General features: G+C 29.5%; 1 protein-coding gene across 2 annotated transcripts in view; it reads right to left on the reverse strand.

Annotated features, from left to right (window-relative positions):
* Nucleotides 1–20,018, reverse strand: part of LOC142323456 (phosphatidylinositol 4-kinase alpha-like) — a 141,593-nt gene that overhangs the window by 110,504 nt on the left and 11,071 nt on the right. The window contains exons 4-9 of one of the 2 annotated variants that reach the window (XM_075363094.1): nt 17,674–17,863; nt 13,395–13,487; nt 10,478–10,643; nt 8,407–8,584; nt 6,814–7,023; nt 1,226–1,288 (exon numbers count right to left, since the gene is read on the reverse strand). In XM_075363094.1, the coding sequence (XP_075219209.1) occupies nt 1,226–1,288; nt 6,814–7,023; nt 8,407–8,584; nt 10,478–10,643; nt 13,395–13,487; nt 17,674–17,863 (900 nt within the window). The remainder of the gene's footprint in view (nt 1–1,225; nt 1,289–6,813; nt 7,024–8,406; nt 8,585–10,477; nt 10,644–13,394; nt 13,488–17,673; nt 17,864–20,018) is intronic. The other variant, XM_075363095.1, reaches the window with a different exon arrangement.

The raw sequence follows: 20,018 nt of genomic DNA on the forward strand, positions 1-20,018 counted from the left end.
CTACTATAAGTTATTAGATAGAGAATCTATAGTAGTATTAATCCAAATCATGCAAATGAATATTTGAAAAACTACTACTGCACATGTGAATATAGGTTAAACTACAGAGTAATATTATAACAATGAAAAACTAGTAAAAAAAGAGCAACACTATTATTTTTTTAAAATGTAAAATATTTCAATCATATTTTTATAAAATAAATTTTGAAATAATAGACCTTAGAAAAATGATTAATGACATAGGTTTTAATTGTTTACCATAATAACAGACCAAGGTAACCTTTTTCCTTTTTGAAGATTCTTCTAATTTTGATTAGAAGAAATTGAGTATGATTAGATAATACTTAATATGCTCAAATAAAAAAAAAGATTCTGCCATAAATCAGTCAGAAACTGAATTAAGAGTGTAAGAATGTAGCACATGCTAAATGTATACTTAGCTGGAAAATGTCACATCAGAAGGAAGCCTGCCTGCATAGGTGTTAAATAGTTATAACTGCAATTGTATATTTACTGTATTGGTTCAAATGCTGTAATATTTAGTATAAAGACTAAGAAGTAAGATTAATAGTAAGTTTAGAAGTAAGTGATTAGTAGATATATGATGTAAAAGTAGTGTCCATCATCAGCATGCACATACCTCATTAATTACGCTTTTGATGAGCTGCAATCAGTTTATTTGTTAAAAAAAACCACTTAAAACTGGCCAAAAAAAAATAAAATTAGGAAGTAAAATCAAGTATGTAAAAAATTACATACTGCAGTAACAATTCATGTAATTATTTATACACATGCTGCAACAATGCAACAAACATGTGTGACAGAGCATGCCATACAGCTGTTGAAGCTATCAACTGAACTTGCTGGGCTTAATAAAAACCAGCATTCTATGAAAAAATTAATCATTACAAAAGTAATGTAAATATAAACGTTCATTTTTATTAATAAAAAATATTCCATCAGAATCCAAGTATTTTTTTTATTGATCTAAATATGAAACAAGAAGAAATACAAACAATACCAATACAGCACAAAAAGGAAAAACAAACACTGAAAAAAATTAGAACCAAATTAAATTGATCACACACTCAAATGGAATAAAATGCAGGCAATCAAACTCAAATCAAGGGTAAAACTGTTGCATTTTGTTTATATAAATATATATGTGTATGCACCTTCATACCTATATATACATATGTATATATATATATATATATATATATACCTTGTCTACCAACATTGTTGCCGAGGAAATTCAATAGGCTGTAAGAATTTTCTGTGGGAGGCACTGGAATCATGAAATTACCCTATTACTATTATTATTATCTGACTGCATATTAATTTAAAAAAATTATTTTTTTAAAAATACACATTAAAAAAAATCGTAACAAGTAACAAACAAGTCAAATGAGGTAATAAATTACAAATATATAAATGATGATTTTTCTAGTCAATACTTATAAGACCCATATTCCACTTGTCCAATATATTGTATTTTGTATAATCAAAAACCAACTTGAACAACCCAAGTTCAGAATTACAAAGTAAATGAAATTATACCTTATTTTTTTCCTTTCTTTATTCCAATATTGCTTTTACAAGATCCTGCATCATCAGTTGTATATAAATAACATAAAATTACATATCAAACATAACAATTTATTTTTTTTTTAGAATAAAAATTAAAAGATTATATTAAAATTACTATCATATATGTACAAAATATGAAGTCAATTAAATAAAATAAATACATATATTTAAATATGACATCAATTAAGAGTTAAAAATTAAAAATAAAATAATTAGAAAATTCACACCATGTAACATGACCAGCCAATGTTACATTACTGAGTGGATTTGAAATTATTTATACACATTCTATCTATTTTTATCTAAAAATTATAGTAATAAAAAAATATAAATATAAAGTATTCTGACATAATCAGAATTAATATAAATAATTTCAAATCCACTCAATAATGTTACATTGGCTGGCCAGGTTACATGGTATAAATTATCTAATTATTTTATTTTTTTAATTTTTAATTCTCAATTGACCTCATATTTAAATATATGTATTTATTTAATTTAATTGACTTCATGTTTTGTGTATATGACAGTAATTTTAATCAGTTTAATCTTTTAATTTTTATTTAAAAAAAAAAAATTGTTATGTTTGATGTGTAATTTTATATAATTTATATATAACTGATGCGGGATGATGATGATGCGAGATCCTGCAAAATTATTATTGGAATAAAGAAAGGAAAAAATAAGGTGTCATTTCACTTACTTTGTAATTCTGTACTTGGGTTATTTAAGTTGGTTTATGATTATAATACGATTATATATAATCGTAAACCAACTTTATATATATATATTAATTTATTATATTTATTTATTAAATAAATAAATACAGTCTAATGCGAATGAATGGTTAAAAATTATAAAACAACTATGAAAATTTTATGAAACAAATGTAAAATTATACTATATAACTCTCAAAATCATACTAAGAAGATTTTTTTTCTATTTATTAAAAACATTAGGAAATCATAATCTTGAATCAAAATGTAAATGTGTTAGTTTACAGTCATAATAATTTTTCTGTAAGTGCTATTTTCAAACAAACTTTGAGCCTACCACTTAGGGTATCTTTCATATTTCAAGAAAGATGAATAAAAAGTCAAAAAGCGAGAAAAAAATGAGGTTAATTTTAGGTTTTCCCAAACAATAAGCAAAATGAAGAAGTAGAAAATGACAAGCTTATTAAATGCAAAGAGGTAACCAACAGTTTGAATAACATGGACAGTGATGGAAGCTGCTTCAAGTTTACCAATGTGGATGAAATGACATGATGAGCACAGGATTGTTAAGAGACTATAAAAAGCTAAATTTTTTAAACTCCCCATTTATTTATTTTTTCTATACTTCAGTTTACCATATCCATTTCAATAATGAGATGTTACAAACAGTTGATCCATCACATAAATTAAAGATTTGTATGAATAAAGTACTAGAAGCAATCAAATTTAAAATAACATATATTTAAAATAATAATTTTAAAACTTATAACTTCACAAAACTTATGCCAATACTTATAAAAAAGTAGTACCATTCATCAAGAATCAATTTACTAATTTTACCCTTAAATTACAATGATACCGCAATCAGAGGGTGTCAAAAAAAACTTAATTTAAACTTGCTCTTCAACCATTATGAACAAGTATTCAGAAACATTTTAAAGACGTACCTATAAAAATAGTATGATTTAATATAACTGTGAGACTATTACATAATCAAGTGAATAAAAATAACTGGAGTTCTCATAGGCTGTGGAATGAATGCAATCAATATTGTACAAGCTGACTATTTAGCAACTGATGCCTATCAGCATAACTCTTCCAGAGAAACATATCCAGGTTTTGTTAAACAAACAAGAAATGATAAATAAAGAAGGATGGTAAGTAAGGTAAGTTTAACTGGTCAACTAAATTATTTATGAAAGTAGGAATTGTTTTTAACTTTTTTTTCATGAAGATTTTTGTGCTTAACTGAGCAAAGCCCCAAAATATAATACAATAAGAAAGAAGAGAGTGAATGTACACATAATATACCTCCTTTAAAACATCCCATTCAACAATACAACTAACCTGTAGAAAAATAAGACTTATATGAGGTGTTTCATAGTAAATCTATATGCCTTTTCAAAGCCAATGTATCATCTACTCTAACAGTCAAAAACATACAAACAAAACAATGTTTAAAGTACAAGGAAGACAGGCAGGACCAGAGAAATTATAAATTTGTCTAGTTATTTATGAAAGGCTAGTATCTGTGTTTTATTTTGATTCAATTACAGATCATTTACCAAGATCCAGTTGTCTGTATCGACAAGGCCATTTAATAAATTGGATTGAAAATTGTGTTTTTTTGTCTGCCAGTGATGACAAGTGATGTGTCAACTGCTTACATTATTTTCTAAGTTTAAATAAAGTAGACAGCAAGAATACTGGAAAATACCGCTTATTTAATTTTTCCTTTAAATTAGGATTTAACACTGCCATATTAAAAAAATTGGGGCTGACATCATCCTCCAGTGATTGAGTGATTGATTGATGGGCTTTCTTAAAAGGTGGTAAATTTGCCTGCAACACAACTTCAGTGAAAATATGGAACATTCATTCCTTCCTACTGAGCTGTTGGAACTTCCAAGGAAGAAATAACTTGAGTCACTTGATAAATAAATAATGATAAACAGAAAGCTAAATTTTGAGATATTATTTTTTAACTATGGTTAAGAGTATAAATGATCTATGCTAGAAAGTTATTTAAATAAATTGGAAAATAAGATTAAGCTCAATAACATTTACAAAACGTATACTTAAAATCTAGACCTAGATGACTCCTTCAACTGTTAATCATCATCAGCAGACACTGTGAAAAAATATAAATAAGAAATAATAAATAAGAAAAATGAAAAGAGAAGTACGAGGCATGCTTTTGAAGTAAGTTTGTTTTGAATTTGCCGCCTATATATGCCATGTAAACAGATGGTGCTTGTATAGCTCAGTTATTTCAGTCAATACTCAGCAATAGTTTAGTTATTTTGTTGTTAATTATTTATATTCATCTATTTATAAAGAGTAATAAAATTTGTCATCTGATTTTTGATGGAAAAAACAATTCTGCATCTAAAATTCACAAGAAAATTTGTGACGTTTACAGGTCCAAATATTATGAGTGATGCTAAAATAAGACAGTGATACTGTTCATTTCAAGAAGGGTGAATGAACATTCATGATGAAGAATGTAGTAGCTGGCCACCAGTGATAGCAGATGTATGATTGAAAAAGTTGATAAAAAAAATTTAGATAAGAGGATAACTGGGACTTTGCAATGTCACAATTATCTCCGATAGTTTACAATCTTTGATTTATGAAATTTATATTGAAAATTGGGCAGTAAAATATTACGTGCCAGATGGGTGCCAAAGATGTTAACTAACATAGAGACAACAAAAAAAATATCTTGTTGAAGCACATGAATTTCTGCGGTGTAATGAAAAAGAAGATGATGAATTGGTTAAGAACATTATTAACAGAGATGAAATCTGTATTTCTTATTCAAATGTTGAGACAAATGAGCAGTCAATGTAATGGAACATTCATCATCTCCTAGACCACAGAAATTCAAACAATAACTTTCAGCAAAGAAGCTTATGGCTACTGTTTTTTGGGATAAAAAGAGATCTTGCTTGTCAAATTTAGTAATCATAGAACTACTATGACTGCTGATACATAATACAAAATGTTAAAGAGTCTTAGAAGAGCTATAAAAACAAATGATGTGGTGTGTTATCCCGAGGATTTTGTTTTTGCAAGACAATGCCTGGCCACACTGCAAATCAGAATGAAGCAACTGGAAAAATTTTGATAGAAAATCTTCAATCACCCACCCTATAACACTGACTTAGCTGCCAGCGATTAGCTTCTTTTTCTTTTCTTTAAAGAGTGGCTTGTAACACAAAAGTTTGACGATGACAACAAATTGAAATATGTTACGGCATGGTTTAAATCAATGGCAGCAGATTCTTTTGAAAAGGAAATAATGAAGCTAATGAAATAATATGAAAGATGTGTAAAAGTTGAAGACAGCTATACATAAAAGTAGTAATTAAATGTAGTTTTTATGCTTAAATATTAAACTTTGTTCATATTTTTCAGTTAGATCTCTGGGCTGGTCTAGTGGTAAACTCGTTGCAAATCACTTGTTTAACAGCTGATTTTAGAAAGTTGAAGGTTTGAGTCCTAGTGAAAGTTGGTTGCTTTTATATAGATTTGAATACTACAGTGGATACTGGCATACCTTGGTGGTTGGGGTTTAATTAATCACACTTATCAGGAATGGTCAGCCTGAGTCTGCACAAGGCTAAACTTCATTTACATGTCATACATATCGCCTCATCTCTCATCTCAGTGGGCCAAGGGGGTTACTTATTGTTCACTAGTTGAACAGATTGCAATGTACACATTTGGAATAATAAATTTTTCAGTTTTGTTTTTATTTCAAAACACACTTTCCTTTAAAAATGTGCCTCAAAATAATAAAATAAATGAATTGTCAAATAAACAGTACTTATGAAACAATATTTTTAAAAAATGCTATAATACAAACAACTGTTGCCTTTTCAGACAATCCAAATAGGAAGAATAAGTTTAATTTCAAAATATTCAAACAATTAATACTTCTAATTTAGAACGCCTACACAACTTAATGTACACCTCTTATACAGGTTGGACAGATTAAGCTTAACTCAAGAAAATTAGACAACCTGAAGATTAAAGCAAAACATAGACATAAAACATAGGTCCCTGCCTATGTTGCCTGAAAAATTCAAAGGAGGGATAACCATTTAAGGTACTCATGATTGAAAATTTTCACAATAGGATGTTTCATACAGATATTTAGATCTAAACAAAATTATCAAATTAAATTATGGCATAGTGAAATCACTTACAAAAGATATTCTAGTAATAAAAATAACCATCTTTTTCCCAGTATAATGTAATTCATGAGAATAACTTTAAAATATATTTTGAAATGTTCATAGACATGAATACTAATTATAAAAAATGGATTTTCGTTAAGCTTATATGCAACTTTTGGCAAAACTTCACACATTACAATATTTAAAAACGAAAAACTACTAATTTCTAGCCAGCATTATCTCACAGCAATACTACTCTTGATGAAACTGAAATAAAAGCTGTTTAATAAAAAATCCTTAATGACATTAAAAATTTTACTCACCGGCTTCATCTCCAATTGCCCAAACTAATAAATCGACACATGCTGAATTTGCCATTACATTAACTTTAAATTTATTAACTGTAGCAAAATTAGTTTCTTTATCTTCACGTTCACTAGCATCATGGTGACGTGACTGTAATTCAGTTTGTCCTGACAAAAATAAACCCTTTACAAACTCCTGCACATCACGAGTGAATGGACTCGGCAAATCTATAAGTAAAGAGCAATTACTCAGTAATTCATGTTAATTTTAAATAATAAAAAATAAGTTGCAATGATTACAAATGCTTCTTCTCTATACTTTTTAGATTAGTTTTAAGGTTCTGAATTCCCTCAACAGCCATTATCTTAATGTAAAATACATTCAACAAATTCTAAAAAAATTTTTAAAATCTATAAAAATTGTTGAAGGTAAATGTTGCTAACCTCCATGACCAAATAGAAGCATCTCTACCTTTCATCCTTAAATTCAGATTTAAAAAACCTGACATTGCTTGGTTAGCATTTTTCATACATGAACAATAAAGTGAACTAATGATAATCAGAATCCCTTTAGTTTCAACTTCTTGGTAATTTGAACAAGAGGTGAAAGAACTTCATCAAATATTCTTTTGTACGTTTTTCAAATAATAGATTGTTTAAAAATTGTATCAAGAGAAAATGGAGTTAAAAACAAGATGTTAACAGACAAAATTTATTTCAAAAAATTACAAATGTACAAAAAAGTACAACTAATTCACTGCTTTTGCACTAATAAAATTGAGCTTGAAATGGAGATTATCTAAATAAATTATGGCTTAGCTCTCATTCTACTACCCTTTCAGTGTACAATAATGTTCCTTCAGTTAGATCAGTAGATCATACAGTAGTTGTTTTAGCAGTTAATTTCATATAACCACATAAATTTATTTTAAGTTAGGTTTAAAAAAACAGTGAGCTAAAAGTCAATAATTTTTGCAAGCACTTCAAATTCTAATATTTTGTTACAAACAGGAAATTTTGGTTTTGCAGTCGCTAAAAATCACCTTATATAATTACCATTCAGTAGTTATTAATGGAACTGGAAGTGCTAGCCTGTGACAATGACCTTATAGAAGACAGAATATAGGGATATTAAACATTTTGTCTAGTCTTAGCTGTTGTCCCAGATATTTTTGTCATCAAAAATAGCAAGCTATGAAGTCATATTTCGGTTCTGTCTGAGAGCTCCCTCCATGATCATTCTCAAGTCGTTCCCATTGCTTTCTTATCCTTTACTCCTTCCTACTGCTCTGGCAGTATCTGTGGCAGCATCATCTATGGCAAACAGATATCAACATCTGTAGCATCATGCTGACACCTCCTGGAAGACTGTCAGGCAGCTGCTTCTCTATTATCAGGGCTAAGTGGAATAATGACTCTCTTTGCTTATATAATTCTCAAAGACTCTTGTTACTGATTTGAGGGGGTGCACAAAAATCTAAATTGATGGTTGAGGTGCCTACTCAAAAAGAGTTAATCATTGCATTACCCATAAAATCAGATCTGAAGGATACTTTCTTATAGAATAATCAGTAAATGAAAGCAAAATTCAACACTGTCAATATTTAATACCTTTTTGATAATGAAGAAGCTCTCTCAGTAAAGTAACCATTACCAAATTTAAAGTCTCACTAAAGCTACGGTAAGGAAAAATTTTCAAATGTCCACACTGATGGATTTCTGATGCCTGCCGATCAAGGAAATCAAGCATATCTTCTGTCAACAATTTCTTTGCACAAGCCAAGACATTCTGCCAAAGAATTAAAACATTAATCACTTTTATTATTTTAAAGAAAATACACTGTAAACACAACAATAATAAAATATAGGTATTGCTAAAAAATGTGAGGCTTACTAGGAGGCTGCGACAACAAACATGAAAATTAGGCATACCTAAAATTTGCAACACAATCCAAGACAAAAAGCCCAAGTAGAAGTAAAGAAACTGCTAAATTTCATGATATAAAATGAAAAAAAAATTATATGATATTGTTGTTTGATAAATACATACACTAATTTTATTAAGCATGGCCCGTTGGTATTAATATATAAATTATTTATATAATAGTTTCCACTTACCAACAATCTTTAACAGTAATGTTCGAGTGCTTTCAGATTATTAATCCATCCTCAGGAACAATGATGTGTTATACATTATAATTATTTACTTCACATCATTAATTATACTAAATTGAATTTTATAAAAAATATAAATATAACAATTGATCGTCAAAATTTATGCTTTATGATCATCTCTGATTACGACCTTCATACTGACATGACAGAAAACATTAACTTTATTTTACCTTTTGATGATTAATTGTTATCTTTATATTTTTATAAAGTTCAATTTAGTTTAATTAATGATATCTGAAGAAAATAATTATAACGTATAACACATCACTGTTCCTGAGGATGGACTAATAATCTGAAACTGCTCAAACATTACTATTAAAGATTGTTGATAAGTGGAAACTATTAAATAAATAATTTAAATATATACATATAAAAAAATATACACACTATAAAAATGGGAACAGAATGCCAGTACGATTAAATAATACTAAATAATACAAATTATATGATTAAATAATACAATGAATTAAGTAATACAATAAATTGTTTTATTTAAAATAAATTGAAATGGAATATAAAAATTTCTAAACCAATAACATTTTAAAAATCATAGTGATTTACTTGCAAATTAGTATTGAAAGGCACATCATAAATGCAAAATATCTTAATATTTTTAAATGAAGACAAAATACACACTTATTTCACAAAATCACAAGTAAGAATAAGTAACTTCTTGTATGTAAATATTATTTACCATGTATGTAAATACTTCTTGTAGGTAACAAATGCATTGCAATTAACACACTTAAAAGATCTTCAGATGAGTATTATGGATATTACTCAGTTTAAAATGTGCCATTGCTGGACAGACCTACATTGAAACATGAAGTATAATTTTTATCATTACACTCTGCATTTTTCAACTGTAGGATATAATATTCAGTGTTGTTAAATTTTTTTACTTGACTTTCTGGGATTCTATTTAATTGTACTTAAAACAGACAGTATGTTGATTGTTGCAAACGAAAATGAAAGCTAAATTTTGACCTACTCCTTTCATTAAGCAAAGGTCAGGATCATTTTAAATGTGTAGAATGGAATTAACTATTCTATTCACTTACCTTCAGCATGAAATCAATCATTTCAAGGTATAATTCAACCGGTTTACTGTTATTTTAGTGATACAGTAATATTCAATATTCACCAAATTCACTTTTATATTTCAGAATGATACAACTTCTTGATCCATTCTAGATACTTAGAAATCATCAGGTCACAAGAAATGTAGTAAATTATATTGTCCAAAACTAACTTTTTGACCATATTTTAAAGATATTTTAAACATTCTTAAAAAGGTACAATCACTTATTTTAACTGAATGGTTTTAATTCTAACCCTAGTTAAAAGACATTAGCATACTTACCTAGGAAGGTAGAATGCACAGATAGACTTAAACCTACATGTAAAAAGACTGACAAAAGTTATAATTATTTATCAAATTGTAATTCACAACAATCTTATTTTAAATATTCACAGATTTTTAAACGTTAATAAAGCATATCCTTACCTGAAGATGAATAATAGAGAAATGTAAACTTGTAGCTTTTAACTCGGGAGTTTCTGAAAACCTCATGTGAGGAAACTGGTTAAAACTGGAGCCATACTTGCAGAAGAAATGTGTTGTCGGATCATATGGTACAGAATGCTGACTTCTGTTATCACTACTCAGTGAACTACAAAATTAAAATTTTAAGAAAATATATTACCAGAGGTAAAAAAAAAGTTAAATAAAATGAATATGAGGGTCATTCAATAATTAAACAGACAAATATTTTTAGTGAAGGAAATGCTTAATGCAGACAATTGAAACTTTTGTAAGTGTTAGTTGGCAACCTTGTGAAGAGTGTTAATCAGCTGTTTGTTTAATGCAATATTTACACAAACATAACATCTAAGGTCTTAGTTACGATGGTGTATCCGCTTGAAGAAAGTACTCTAAAAGAACAGCATTCTGTGATCCGATTTTTACTTTCAGAAAGTGTACAACCATCACAAATATTCTCTCGGATGAAAGAATAATAATACAGCAGTAGTTGCATGAACCATGCAAGTTTTTATGCGTGGGTGGAAAAGTTTAAAAGTGACCACAAAAGCGTAACCGACGAGCACCACTCCGGGCATCCAGTAACAGTGTCGACCTTAGCATTAGATTCTCATACTGATTCACTTATCCAAGTAGACCAATGACATATAGTTGAACAAGTTGCTGAAAAATGACGAGTAAGTGTTGGCATATCCCAACCCCGTAGGGGGAGACACCTGCCTTGTGACGCTTCCAGTTGCCACACCATCTCCCTGTTCCTAGCCCTGATGGGCTTTAATGGCAGAAAGTGTTGGCACAACTCATTCCATCATTCAAAACAAACTGAATTACCATCAGACTTGTGCAAGATGAGTTCCCAGAGAACTTACCGTTCATCACAAAGCCAAGTGATTTTGCATTTGCACTGAACTAAAAATTGTTTCAATAACAAAGGTGACGCAGCTTTGGACAGAATTTTAACCTGTGATGAAACCTGGATATATCATTTTGAGCCAGAGTCCAAGCGCCAAAGCATACAGTGGAAACACCCTGAATTGCCTGTCTGTAAGAAATTCAAAACGCAACCATCAGCTGGTAAGGTCATGTTAACCATCTTTTGGAGTTCCCATGGCCCAATTTTCTGTGATTATTTGAAGGAGCAACATACTACCAACAGCCTATGCTACTCAGCCATGATTGAGAACGAAGTCAAGCTCGTATTGAAAAGGAAATGTCTGGAATGGAGGAGGAAAGGTGTACTTCTTCTTCAAGACAATGCTTGAACTCATACGGCACACCTGATGTTGGAAAATATTGGCAAAGTGGGTTGGGAAATCCTACCTCATTCTCCTTACAGCTCTGACCTTGCCCATTCGGATTTTTATCTGTTTCATCCAATAAAAGAAGCTTTGTGTGGCATCAAGTTCAATGACAATGAAAAGGTAAAGAAAAAAGTACAAAACTGTCTTCAAGATCAAGCTAAAGAATTCTTCACTGAGGGGTAAGATGACTCATAAAAAATGGGACAAGTGCAGAGAAGTTGGTGCGGATTACATGGAAAAGTAGACAAAAAAAAATTATATTTATTTAATAAACCATTTTTTCTGTACAGCTATTCACCTGTTTAATTATTAAATGACCCTTGTATAATATTATAAAATAGCTGCTTTGTAATTACTGTTTAAAAGTTTGATTACCATGTCAAGTTAGAATAAAGAAATCCTACATATATTAAATGTTTATTTTCTCCAAAAAAACACAACATGTACAAAATGAATTTATATACTCACTAGGAGACCCAGCAATGCTTTGCAATTGTTAGATTTGAGTATATATATAGATTAAATGAACACAATTGAAAGTTTGATAAAACATTAACAAAATGAACACTATGGAACTTCACAAAATTTAACCTTTTCATTTTTCCCTTTTACCATATTTCCCTTTCCCTTCCCCCTTTCCTTTTCCCATGCTCATTTTTACCATATTCCCTTTTACTGTTTCCCCCTTTTCCCCTTCCTCTTCACCCCTTTCCCTTTTCTTTTTTCTCCTTTCCCCTTTCCAATTCATTTTCCTGTTTTTCCTTTTCCTGTTTTACCCTTTTTTTCTTTTTTCCATTTCCCCCTTCTTCGCTTTTACCTTTTTTGATTTTTACCTTTTCTGATTTTCCCTATTTCCCTTTTCCAATTTTTTCCTTTTTCCCCACACGTAAATTGGTCCAGTAGTTTTTTAGTTTATAGCAAACACACATATCAGAAAGAATGAAATGGAATCATAAAATATTTAGTATAGCGTGTGTGTTGCTTTTACATCCATCAGATAGCGCTGTTTTTCAAAAAAAGCATTTTTTTACCTGTCACACGTGTGACATCTTAGGTATATAAAAACACACCGTATTCGAATGCAACATTGTGTCACAATTTCAAAGCAATCGGTGAAGAGCTTTCAAAGTTTTAAGATTTTGAACAAACAAACATTTACATTTTTATTTATGTAGATTGTCATATAAAATTGTTCAATAATTTATTACTATGAATACACTTGTCTTATAGATAAACAATTTGCTTTTCAGAAGTAAATAAAAATACAGCTTTAAAACAAACAAAAATTAATAAATAACATGACTAATTTAATTTTAAATACTCCTGAAATAAGCAGAAATAATTGTTAGCTTAACTGTAAAATTATTTTGGTAATGCAATTCTCCCTTTTTTAATTTTGCAAATTATAATGGTTTTATATAATTTTTATAATGCTATATAACTGTGATGAAATGATCCCTTCTGACGGCAATCGAAAAATGATTTTACATGATTTAGATAGCGAAAATAAAAGTGTTAATAGAAACAGTGAGATTAAAGATGTTTAATAACCAAATATACAATGAAAACTATCAACATACCTCATATCTGATGTCGGATCTAGACAACTTAAAGTAAGAATGTCAAGAGTCGTTAAGTTTAAATTGCCTGACAACGACCTAGGAATAATTGATCTGAAAAATACAGAATGTTAAAAAAATTAATATACTTTACATAAAGAATGATATGCAAATCCTAGCTTAAAGTTATAATTTATTTTGGAACAAAAGATATAATTAAAATAACAGTAATCAACTTTTACTATGCAACTAAAATTATAAAATTAATGTTTAGTCATTTTTCTACATTAATTAATTATGAGGGTAAGTCAAAAAGTACAGTGAAATTTAAAAAAAAAAAATTATGTTTATTTGCATTTACACAAATGAAATATGCTTATTTTTTAACATTATCTGCTTTTATTTTTATTCACTTAGTCCATCTTCTAGCAATCTTTTGAATTCCTTCCTGGAAAAACCTTTTCGGTCTATGGCATAGCCAATTTTGTACTGCTTCCATGATTCTTTATCACAACAAAAAAGATTTCTTTGCAGTTCTTTTAACAAAAAAAAAGATTTGAAAATCACTTGAATCAGGTTAAGATTGTATAGTGGGTGAACCAGCAGCTCAAAACCAGGTTTTTGAAGGCAACAAATATTTTGATCATATGATGTCGAATGTAACCATGAAGTAAAATGACATCTCTTGGACTTGAATTTTGACTTCATTGATTGCAATAGCTGACAGTAGTTTCACTGTTCACCATTTCACCTTTAGGTGAGAAGTGAACAAAAACTAAATCTTAATATCTCAACCCACCGGGTTGGTCTAGTGGTGAACGCGTCTTCCCAAATCAGCTGATTTGGAAAGTCGAGAGTTCCAGCGTTCAAGTCCTAGTAAAGCCAGCTATTTTTATACGGATTTGAATACTAGATCGTGGATACCGGTGTTCTTTGGTGGTTGGGTTTCAGTTAACCACACATCTCAGGTATGGTCGAACTGAGAATGTACAAGACTACAATTCATTCACACTCATACATATCATCCTCATTCATCCTCTGAAGAATTATCTAAACGGTAGTTACCGGAGGCTAAACAGGAAAAAAAAACTAATCTTAATATCTCAAAATATCATCATCACTAACAATCCTGCAGACATATATTCTAAGTTTTTTTGCTGTAGGATATAAAGGACGTTTCCAGACTAAACTTTATCAATCAATCTCGATTCAAAGCGATAGTTCCATGGCTCAATGGTTATTAATTGGTTCATAAGTGAGTTTCTTCATTCATAGTATTTCAAAAGTTTCTGGGGAATTTTCATACGATTCTTTTTGTGAATATCCATTAGTTGCCATGGAAACTAGTACGAACAGCCTTTTTGAAAATCGAATCATGAATGACTGAAAATGCCAAGCCATGGCTTATATTTAACTCTCTTGTCAGAAATACCTAATAGGAAGAAAATAATGAATAGAGATAAATTGATAGGAAAAATAGTTGCTGTCAGTCCCAATCTCTCAATGGATTAGCTCGAATACTACAGAGTTCAATTTAGGTTCAAGTTTATTTTTATTAAATATATATATATCAATGAAATGCCATCAGTGATCAAAAAGTCAACCTATGCAGATGATACATCACTACAAAGAGAATATAAAAAGACAATGAACTCTAATAACCTGATTAAACCAAATGTCTCTTTTGCCGGTACAATATCAAGACAAGCCCCTGCAAATGCAGGTAATCAACAGTGCACGGATGCTGCAATGAGCTAAAAATACTTGTTCAGAGTTATCTGATCAAGTTGCTTCACTCACAGCCACTATTTTAGAACTGACTAGGAGGAGCATGAAGTCAATAGTTGCAGCCAGTGAAACCACAGTTAGTGGGACCCCTTCAAAAGTTCCTGTCCCCAAAGTTTTGCCTTTAAGGCCAGTTGTCAATGTAACTGGTGGTAAGTCATCTAATAAGCTCTCTGTTGAGGAAGCCCACAAAAATACTCCTGGGATATCCTCTCAAATGCCCCTTTTTTCAAAATCTCCCCCTCCATCCTCTCATATACTTGAGGATATGGTTGAGCAACTGTTCAACCCCATGGCATCAGAGTTTATTAAAATTAAAAATTATAAAAAGAAAAGCCGGATCACATATAATTAATTATATATATATGTAAATCAGTATCTACATATACATATCTATAATTATCTCTATTTATGAACATTATCCAATGGAACGTTCGAGGTATTCGGTTCCACACTGAAGATGTTAGAGTAATAATGCAAGGACAAGAACCTTTAATCATGTGCTTCCAAGAAACACACCTCCTGCAACAAGATGAAGTTACACTCAGAGGCTATTTCTGTGAGAGATGCAACTGTCTTGTAGATAACAAAGAAAGTGGTGGGGTTGCTATCTTCATACAGGAAGAGGTGTCAGTTATAAGGATATCACTAGCTACCCTCATCCTTGCTGTCGCCATAAAAATCTCTGTCTCTTTCAAATTAAATAACTGCAATCTGTATCTCACACTGAACTCCAATGCGCTAGATATATCAAATCTCCTCGACCAAATTCCATCATCATCATTAATAGTAGGAAACTTAAATTATCACCATATTTCATGGGGCTCATCAATCTGTTCCTCTCGAGGAAATATGATTAACAGAGACAAGACTTGGACCTCTGTCTACTGAATAATGCATATATCATCATTATACATAAACATATATATATCGTTGTCATATGTCTGTTACAGTGTCCAATATTGACCTCTCTTTATCCTCACCAAGTTTACTACTTCATCTTAAATAGTCTGTTTGTGAAGACTTTTATGTTAGTGACCACAGGCCAATTATTACTGCTTTTGTTATCAACTGCGTGGTGAACAAAAGACCATGGAAATGGATTGTAGAAAGAGCAAACTGGAACAGTTACCATAAAGCCTTCCCATCACAGTACGATGAAAGTGCCAAAGCAACATTTGCTGAATCTTAGGCAAAAATAAGGAGATTTTAGACCAGGTGTTGTACTTTCCATGAAGTATCAATATTCTTCATAAAATTTAATATTGTTTTGCCATGTAAAACCAAGAGTCAATTTTTAACTTTATATTTTCATCCATGTTGTATATTTTATTCTAGTGACTACGTATTTTTTAATATTATTATATATAGTTTTAATATTATTATTATTATTATTATTATTATAGTTTAAACCTTAGCTCTTTAATCTTTTTGTTATCTGAGAAAGGACCCTTTACATTCCTGTCGGACTTTGTTAAATTTTATTTGTCTATTTAAATTTTATATTTTTTATGTTTGCCGACTGTGATATTAGTTTTAAGTGAGCATTTAGTTATAGTTGTACGTTTTTGTTATACTTTGATATTTTTTTTTTTTAGTCAAACGTGTTATAAAAAAATAGTGAAAAATAATTAATTCTGTGCACTCATTTTTTCAACTAAGTTTTCTCATGAGATGGCAGCACTGTCTATAATGTGGATCAACATTTTCAGCCATTCTAAAAGTGTAGTTCAAATTTGGCAGCCAAGTAATTAGGCTTTATGTTAATAAGACTTGCGAGTGGCCATTTATTCTGTTTGAAAATTACAGAATAAAGAGTTTGTATTAAATTTTGTGTTAAAAACGGAATAAAGTGCAGAGAATTGGTGAAAATATTAGAGAAGGCTTTTGCTGAGGTTGTTTTGTCAACACTAAGGTTTATGAAAGATACAAATGGTTTCAAGATCGTGAAAATAACAAAAGGGTTGGACGTCCTAACACACCAATAACTGAGGAAAATATCATCTCTCATTTTCGACTCACATTTTTGAGCTAGAAAATGTATTTAATTAATTTTTTAATAGAGTGTTCAAAATACATTTCCAGCGGTATATTTTGATAAGTGCATAACATGCACAAGAGCATATTTTCATAGAGTCCAACACCTTTCAAGAAAACCATTTAACATATCCACATCTCTTTATAAGACTTTATATGGCTGTAAAGAATTCTAATTCAATTTAGTAATAATTATAGAGGGATTTTAAATTTGAATACAATCACAAACTATTTAGAGAAAAAACAGAGATGTTACAAATATGTGAAATAGCTTTTACTAGTGCTTTGAGAGTAACTATCTGGAGGTTTGATTTTTTAGAAATGCCAAAAAAGGTTTTTACTGATACCGTTTAGGTACAGATAATTAAAAACTCTATGTAAAATCATAAAAATTTGTTAATATGTGTATGTAATAATTACATTACAAAAATTTTTAATTTTACATAAAGAATATAGAAATAAATACCAATAATCTTACCTAAAATTTGAGAAACTCTTTTTCTTCACTATTTGATTTTCATTATTATGATTAGGAACATGTTGACGAGGTCGTGGTCGTTCAGGCTTAGGAAATAAACGACACAGAAGTGGAGGATCTTTTGCTGGAAATCTTCCAACAGAACGAGTCAGTCCAATTAATATCGGTATAGTAGCTTTGCCTAACGTCACTATAAACAAAAAAAAAGGAAAAAATGAAGACACATTTGGTGTTTTGTAAAAGTGATTGAATTCAAGAACTAGGCAGTCAGAGATAATGAAATCAACTCATAAAATTGCTTAATATAGTTCAAAGTTTGTGTTACAAAAAATTATAGAAGTAGAAGTATTTCAGCTTAGTAAAACAGTAATTAAAAAGTATAAATACATTTCCAAGATAAATAAATTAATAATACTGTAATAACAAAAACAAAATAAATGTTACTTCAATAATTTATTTATTAACCTCTACAACTACTACTTATTAAAGCTTTACTATTAATATGATAAAATTTGCCTTCTAGAATTCATCTTAGGATCAATCACTTTGTTATTTAAAACAGTTTGTACTTCTAGTAGGCTAATTTAAAAAATCTAACTTAAGTTAAACTACAAAATACAAGAGCTATCCTACACAGTTACTGAAATAGATTGTTAAACAAGAAAACACTAAAAAACAAAGATTATATAAAAATATTATTTAAAATCTAATACTAGATAGCCACTTTTTTAAATAATCATCATCAATAAATACTGAGGGATCAGTATAAAAAATAAATAAATAAAAATGATATGAAGATGTTACACTAATAAATAACAAATAAGCAGTATTTATGAAATACTACAAAATGAATATTTCTACCAGTTTTTATACAATAAAAGTAAAAATTAAAAACTACTATTCACAAAAACAGTAAAAAATACTATTCTAGGCAATAAATGTTGGAAGTAACTGGAAGTCAAAGTAAAATGAAGTGGTGATCTGTGGTTTAGAACTGGTTATTAAGCTAACTTTATGCTTTCAACTGTAAGTGCTAAACACGACAATTCTTAATCTTTTGGTCAACAGGTGTTTTTTATTTATATTTCCTAGCTGATACAGCTAGGTAATTTCATTCTGTAGTCAGTCTATACTTGGTTCATTTCAGGTATTCTACAATACACACATGATTCAAGACAAATCTACATAAAAAAAATCACATTTACAATCCTTTCACTCTGTGATTGAACACCATATTATATAAACACTAAAATGAATAAAATTCTATATTCAGTGGTTTAACCCTCTCCCTACATTTCTGAGTAGGCTGGAGTGCTATCCTTGCTAACAGGAACTACAGCCATTATTATTAATACTAGAAAATATCAAAAAACTTAAGTTCCACGATATAAAAAATATGTAACACAGTAATGTAGTAATATAGTACTTTACTAAATGTCTGTAAGGCGTATACATCAAACTCTTTTAAAAAAGTCAAAGAATGAAAGTATAAGAGACACAATAAAAAGAGAACATTATGCAACAAGCCTACACAGAGTTGCATAATGTATTTTTTCTTTGGCTGAGAAAATATTGGGTTCATTGATTTAAATCAGTGATAGATGTTTACAGGATATTTTTTTTTAATTTTTCAAAAAAGAAATTTAAACAATACATTTCTGTGGCAATAGGTTATTAGTAGTAATTTCTGCCTTTTCTTTAATATCAATCGATGTTAAAGACATTTCTTCCTCAGAATTTGGCATAATTAACAAAAGGATAAACAATGTAATAAAGAAACTTAGTTAACTATTAGTGTACTTTCAAATTAATCACCGCTTGCTAACTACTACATCAAATTAAAATCAAACTAAGAAAAAACAGCTGATTCATTAAATAATACACGCTTCTGATTGGTCAGTGATTGAAAATAGTAGGCATTTGATTGGTTGAACACCCGTATCACAATAAAAATCAGTTTCATAATGACCCTCATTATGAAACAGGTTCCAGCCACATAATGCAAATGTTATAATACAGCCGTAAAAAAAAATAATATCATGACATTCACTGAATTTACACGTGATGTGCCAGCCAATTTTTATTACCAAAAATAATAAATTACACAACTGATACACAAATTTACCAGAGACAGAGATTATAAAACTCTATAAAAAATAAAACAAAATCTGATGAAATAAAAATAAAAACAGTATATCACGCACAGTACAATGAAAACATAAGCAATACAAACTACATTCATTCAAAACACTCACAGCTGATCAATGGAAAGATGTAAAACAATATAGTAGCAAAATGATAAAAAAAAGTTCTAAGAATAACCACTTACAGCATACTAATAGAGA

Source organism: Lycorma delicatula, chromosome 4, assembly GCF_047948215.1.
Source record: "Lycorma delicatula isolate Av1 chromosome 4, ASM4794821v1, whole genome shotgun sequence".
Taxonomy (NCBI): Eukaryota; Metazoa; Arthropoda; class Insecta; order Hemiptera; family Fulgoridae; genus Lycorma; species Lycorma delicatula.